Source organism: Erythranthe guttata, chromosome 9 (genome assembly GCF_056151865.1).
Source record: "Erythranthe guttata isolate IM_541 chromosome 9, IM_541, whole genome shotgun sequence".
Taxonomy (NCBI): Eukaryota; Viridiplantae; Streptophyta; class Magnoliopsida; order Lamiales; family Phrymaceae; genus Erythranthe; species Erythranthe guttata.
The window spans coordinates 3,031,817-3,038,707 of NC_142541.1; the positions used below are offsets into that span (position 1 = coordinate 3,031,817).

The window sequence follows — 6,891 nt, forward strand, 5'->3', positions numbered from 1 at the left end:
TAGTTAAAGAATTTTTTTTTATTTTTTATAAAATAGTTTTTTGTGATAAAAACAATATTTTTTAAATATGTTGATGAAAAATATTTTTATTTTTGCACTTTATAGTTTCAAAATTATGAATAAATAAAAAAAAATTAATTTGACCTTTGTCATCGAAAAAAATACCACTAAAAATATTAAATTACGTTTATTAGCTTTAAAAATTCAATTGGGATGCATTATGTCTGATTTCTTGTGTTTTGAGCGGGCAAAATGCTATTAGTTTATTTCAAGGGTGCAAAGTGGAATTAAGCCATAACTTTTTTTGTCTACTCTCTGCAATTAATAGTTAATACGAGGAGCAATTTGCAATAACGCAAAGTGCCCACCTGCGTGCCCTTTCTCTTCCTTCCAAATTCTCTCTCCCATCTTTTCCGACCATCAAAATTAACGGCCGGATCCACAGAAGATCCGATGACCCGACCCATACCACCCCACACTTCTCTCTCTTCGCACGCTCTCTATTTTCTCAACTCTCACCTGAGCTCCAAAGAAGACCTCGATTCCGCCCCGAATTTACTATCGGAGCTCCGAATCCAATCCGAAGCCCTCGATCGGACACTTGCCGGACTCAACGAAGAGCTCCGGTCTCAATTGACCCGCCACTCTTCATTCTCGAATCGAATCGGGTCGCTATTCTCCAATATCCATGCTCAGTTGGAAGATCTCCATCACTCCTCCGCTCGCCCTCAATCAGGTTTGCCTAATTTTAGGGTTTTTATTTTGGGGATTTTGTATATATATGATTTTTTTAATGCTATATATATAATTTTTTGAATCGTTTGTTGTATGTATAGATGGAGGATTGGAGAGAGGGATGGGGGTTGAGTTGCAGGCGTTGGCGAAGGAAGTTGCCAGAGTAGAAACTGTGAGAAATTATGCAGGTCAGTTCGTTTTTCGTATTCTCTTTAAAAAAAAATTGATTTTTTTTTATTTATGATTTATTATTCCTTTTGGTTTTCTGGAAATGGAACTTCTGAAAAAGGTTAATTGAGGAATTAAAGAGAATGCAAGTTTTTTAACTGTGAGAAGGATTAGCAATGTATCTATTTTCTCGAGTTAAAATAAGCTTTGTCGATTATGGTTTGTTGAACAAACAGAACATAGAAATAATCAACTTGCGGAGTCCCGTTTTATTCTTAATGGTCATATTTACGTTGTATTTTATGAAAATATGTATTGAAAAAAATTACGGAGCTCAAATTGTGGTGTTTTAAGTGATATGGTGAATGTTGTTGTAGATGAAAATCGATACTAGTTGCGTAGTTATTTGAAGGGCACTTTTAGCATTCTGCAAGTTCAAACTTACGATACGATTTGAGATAGATGTAACTGTCGTCTTAGTATGCAAAGGCGTAAATCAACTAAAATATAACATGAAAAAATTGATTGATTTTTTATTTAATTATTAATTGCGACGTAAAGTTTTGGCTTTCGTAACCAATCTGTTGATTATTACCTCAGAGACGGCATTGAAGCTCGATACATTGGTTGGTGATGTTGAAGATGCTGTATCTTCCACTATGACCAGAACATTGAGGAAGCATCCAACCTCAAAAGATTTAGAAGTGAGTACTCTAATTTGAAGTGTACGATGTTCCAAATATTTTTCGAGTAAATTACGAATAATTTATTCGTAATTTACTGTATATCAGTCTATATGTGTGTAAAATTCAAAACTAACTGTATCTATTACAATAATTATTTTTGCTTTTGTTTCTTCTATTTCATAGGATATGCGTGCAGTTGCTCTAAAAACACTTAAATCAACAGAAGACGTACTTAGTTCGGTTAGAAAGAAGTATCCTCAATGGGCTCGACTCATTTCAGCTGTTGACCACAGAATTGACCGAGCATTAGCAATTCTAAGACCGCAAGCTATTGCCGATCACCGCACCCTTCTTACGTCTCTTGGGTGGCCCCCACCTCTCTCGACTTTAAGTTCATCAAATCCAGACATGAAAGGGTCAGCCCCCGTACAAAACCCTCTCTTCACAATGCAAGGAGACTTCAAACTCCAGTACTGCGAAAGTTTTCTTGCATTATGCGGTCTCCAAGAATTACAGAGAAAAAGAAAAACCCGCCAACTCGAGGGTCAGTATAAGGATGTTTTTCTTCATCAACCGCTTTGGGTTCTCGAAGAGCTTGTGAACCCTATATCAATTGCATCTCAGCGTCATTTCTCGAAGTGGATTGAAAAGCCAGAGTACATTTTCGCCCTAGTGTATAAGATCACCCGAGACTACGTTGACTCGATGGACGATTTATTACAGCCACTCGTGGATGAAGCAATGCTGTCTGGTTACAGCTGCAGAGAGGAATGGATATCGGCAATGGTGTCTTCACTGTCGACTTACCTAGCGAAAGAAATATTCCCGATATATATAAATCAGCTCGAAGAAGAAGGGAGTGATAATGCAATCCAGGCACAGGCTAGGATATCCTGGCTAAATCTGATAGATTTGATGATTGCGTTTGATAAGCGAGTTCAGTCTCTTGCAGCACATTCAGGTGTGACTCTTTCCCTCCAAGAAGATGGGAACATGCAGAAGATGTCTTCATTCGCTGTGTTTTGCGATCGGCCCGATTGGCTCGACTTGTGGTCTGAAATTGAGCTCAACGACGCACTTTATAAATTAAATGCTCAGATTGAAGACGATCGGAATTGGATAATTGCGGGCCAGAAAGATTCGGTTTTTTCTGGTCAGGAAGAGAACAAATCTCCTACGATATCAAGTGCTGTTCTTAAGCGTCTCTCTTCTGTTATTGATCGATGTCGATCGGTCCCCAGCATATCTTTGAGGTCGAAGTTCGTCAAGTCGACAGGTGGACCAATCATACACAAGTTTTTAGGGTCTTTGAGGCAAAGGTGTCAAGAAGCTGAGGGGCTCACTGCACTTACAGACGATAGTGCCCTAACTAAAGTTGCCAACTCCATTAACGGTGCTCACTGCTTCGAAACTGCTTTGGTGGAGTTTTGCGAGGACGTCTTCTTTCTCCAGATGGGATTGGACCAGTCTGGTAATTTGGTGACAGACGGTGATTTTAGTGCTGTGAGCAACGGTGTTTTTCACGAGGAATTAAAAAATTTCGAGGAGTTCAGAACTGAATGGGTTGAGAAGCTGTCGACTGTCGTGTTAAGAGGTTTCGATTCTCTTTGCAGAGGTTATATCAAGAACAAGAAACAATGGCAGGAAAAGAGTGAAGAAGCGTTAACACTGTCGCCATCTTTCATAGAAGCAATGGATTATTTGCAGGGGAAATTGTCGGTACTGGAAAAGGGGTTGAACAAAGTCGATTTTACGAGGGTGTGGAGAAGTTTGGCCTTCGGGGTGGATAAATTTATTTTCTCTAATATATTTATGGCGAATCTGAAGTTTCACGATGGTGGAGTCGAGAGGCTTTGTAATGACCTGACGGTTCTTTTTGCGGTATTTGGAGCTTGGTGTTTGAGACCCGAAGGTTTCTTTCCGAAAGTCAACGACGGTTTGAAGCTGTTGAGAAATGCGAAGAAACAGTTGAAGAATACGTTGATTGCCGACGAAAGATGGTTGAGAGACAATGGGATTAGACATTTAAGCGCTTCTGAGGTAGAAAAGATTATGAAGAACAGAGTATTCACCACTTGAATGTTTTTCAATCTCTCTTCTCTCTCGATCGCTCCTCTCTCTCTCTCTATATATATATATATATGCGTGACGAAGAAGCCGGAGGGCTCTCTTTTCAACTAACTTTTCACTGTAGTTAAATGTTTTTTTTTTCTACATTGTAGAACGTTTTGCAGTTGTGCACATGTTAATGTTTTGTCTATTGTATTGCAGAGGATAGAAATTAAATTGGAATATGAGATATTCAATTTAGTTTACATTTGGGTCTGCATAAATTAATTTAAGCACCAATTTACAGTGAAAGATTCCATAGAATTGAGTGTGTTTATGAACTATTCTACATTCTTGAAAAATGATGCCCAAAAATAAAAACATTATCGCAGTTGACTGACGGTCAACGACAAAAAATGGTCAATTGGTGAAATTGGGGTTAAAATTGATGAATGTGCGAAATTGGAATTAAATTAGGATTAGCGGAATCTGTCTCATAAAGGTCAGAAAAAAATACACTCTCGATCGTTCATGTTTACGACTAAAATATTTATTGTCTGTGTTCCGAAAACACACTTTTGGTTCCTCGAATGTTCAAATGTTATTTGTTCTTATATATTAGGTACCAAAAGTGTATTTTTCTCAAGAGAGGTGTATGCCATATTTTAAAATATGAGGGGTTTATTTTTAAATATCAAATTTGGAGAAAAAGTACTTGTAAAGCTGTAATCATAATTAAAACATTTTAGGAGACCTAAATACCAACCCATTTTCAATTCACTGCCTTCGACTAGGGGTGGTAAACGAGCTGAGCCGACTCAAAAAAGACTCGAACTTGAGTTTTTTGAGCTTGAGCTCGCGGATAATATTAAAAATAATATTCAAAGTTTTGTGTCATAATTAAGAGTGTTAGTTCCCACAATATGGCACAATACTCGAACTCATATTATTATATATCACATGGAAAACTTATAGACGAAGATAATAACTAAAAATATAATATAAATGTATAATTACTATTATTTTATTTTTATATTTTAATAAAAGTTGTCGAACAAAAATGGAATTATGTATATATATATTGAGGAATAAGGTCCTACCGGGAGTCGAACCCAGGTCGCTGGATTCAAAGTCCAGAGTGCTAACCACTACACCATAGAACCCTTTTTGTTTTACTTTTTATTTTTTTTCTTATTCATACACTCATATAATTATTTAAAATTATATATAATTAAGAATATTTTATTTTCTATGGAATATGTTTGAAGTAAACTTAAAGAAACGTTACCTTAAATTTATAACATTTATTAATTAAAATTCTCCAGCGAATAGACATACAGTTGAATTTATATTTTTAAGTTATAATCTGAAAATATGAAATTTTATTCTCATATAATAAAGTCCATTTTTTGTGTGAAATATTATGAGTTTTGTCACTCTTTAATTATGGACAAAATTGAATATTAACATCTAAGAATAATAGTAGTACAAGCTCAAAATAGAGGGGAAATTTTATGCTACACTGGGTAATTATTAACTGAGGATGGGTTAAATAACTTTTCATTAAGCATACATACACAGTACAAATGTGTGTGTGTGATTATGCGCAGATCTACGATTAACAATTACACGGTGTAAATAACCGAGTGTAGGATAGAAATTCCTAAAATGGAGTGAACTATATATGTAATGATTTGCACTTTACCCCTTCAAAATTAAACACACATCTTTTATTATGCGTCCCGTATTTTTTTAGTAAACCGAGATATCATAGGTCTCTATAAATTATATATTTGGAACTAGAGAAGATATAATTAAAACTAAAAAAGAAAAAAAATTGAAATCAAGAATGCTATGCAATAATTTGTTTATCCAACATAAATACTTAAACTGGAGTTGATCGAAAATGTGATTGTCATTTAACATATCGAAATTATCCCGACGAATAATGAGCAATTGTTGAATATTATTAGGGGTGCAAGTTGGAACAGAAAATCCAATTTCCATCGATTCCGGTTCGAAAAGTTCCGATTTTGGAACAACTTTATTCATTCCGATTTCCGTTTTTTCCAATTTTTATGGATTGAAATTGGACTTATATATAAAAAATTGGAATTTTCGATTTCCCATCAAATTTAATTTTCAAAATTAATTCCGAAAGTTTTTGATTTTTTTCCCGAGAAATACACCTATAAATAATATATATTATTTCTTATTTTACATAATTCAAAATAAACTAAGAATTTAGTAATATTTATACTTTATGAGTCATGTCAAAGACTTTCCAATTCTCTATGTCACCTAAAAAAGCTTACATTCTTTTACATTTGTTATTTATTGTGCAATAAGTCATAGTTTCAGCTACAAGTAAATACTCGCAAGTAACAACCGGTAGTTTCATAAAATAACCGCTAAGTTGTGAAATTTTAAAACTTACGTGATTTCTAAAAAAAATTCCGAAATTCCGAAACTTCTGAACCTTTTGGAATTGGAATGAATTTTTAGATTCCGATTTTTCTTTTGGAATTGGATTTGGTTCTTCCGATTTTTTTTGATTTTTTTCCGAAAAGGCTAATTCAGACATATTTCATCCGACTTTTCACCCCTGAATATGATTTGTCACCATTTTTTTTATTGCGATTGGCCTACATTTGTTTACCTAATTAACAATTGTACCCCGTGAAGAAGACTAAAACAGTATCTTTGTTGATGGTTCTGCAAACTGAAAACAACATATGCATGTTTTGTGTGGACCAATTTAACACCTGAATTCTTACACTCATCCATCGATTGATCACACAAAGATGTACTTCTCCTTTGATTAGACAGATGGCTGATTCAACAATCAACACATTCCAAAAAAACACCTACACAAATTATTATTGATTGTGGTTCGTTCATTTTACTTTAATTTGTAATCAAATTAGTTCACTTATTGATCATATTTGTCGTACACGTGTTGTGTCGAATTGCTCAAAGTAACGTTATACATTTTGTTACTTTAGTTCCCTGTCCACGGATCCAGGGGCGGAACCAGGATTTTTTGGTTCCATGCGTCACGAATCGAGAGTCATAGAAGCTAAACTAAAATTTATAGGGGTTGGAGGACAGCGCCCCCAAATTATTTTAGGGATATTTTAATTAGGAGAGATATTAAGAAAATAAATAAATTAAAATAAGAGATTTGTAATGTACAAAATATGATCATTAGAATTCGTTAGAATAAGAGATTTGTAATGTACACAGATTAGTT

At 34.8% G+C, this 6,891-nt stretch overlaps 1 protein-coding gene and 1 non-coding gene across 3 annotated transcripts; one reads left to right on the top strand and one right to left on the bottom strand.

Annotated features, from left to right (window-relative positions):
• Positions 1 to 301: 301 nt before the first annotated feature.
• MAG2 (RINT-1 / TIP-1 family) lies at positions 302 to 3,904 on the top strand. Of its 2 annotated transcripts, none has more exons than XM_012983928.2 (4): positions 302 to 736; positions 843 to 923; positions 1,504 to 1,607; positions 1,773 to 3,904. In XM_012983928.2, exons 1-4 carry the CDS (start codon positions 454 to 456, stop codon positions 3,666 to 3,668), a joined length of 2,364 nt encoding a protein of 787 aa, XP_012839382.2. In that variant the 5' UTR covers positions 302 to 453; the 3' UTR covers positions 3,669 to 3,904. The 2 variants fall into 2 exon arrangements, with proteins under 2 accessions (XP_012839382.2, XP_012839381.2); XM_012983927.2 differs by having other exon boundaries at positions 332 to 736; positions 837 to 923.
• An 825-nt stretch (positions 3,905 to 4,729) lies between these two features.
• On the bottom strand, positions 4,730 to 4,801 carry TRNAQ-UUG (transfer RNA glutamine (anticodon UUG)). The gene has a single exon. It is a non-coding gene; the product is annotated as a tRNA-Gln (tRNA).
• Between the last annotated feature and the right edge of the window lie 2,090 nt (positions 4,802 to 6,891).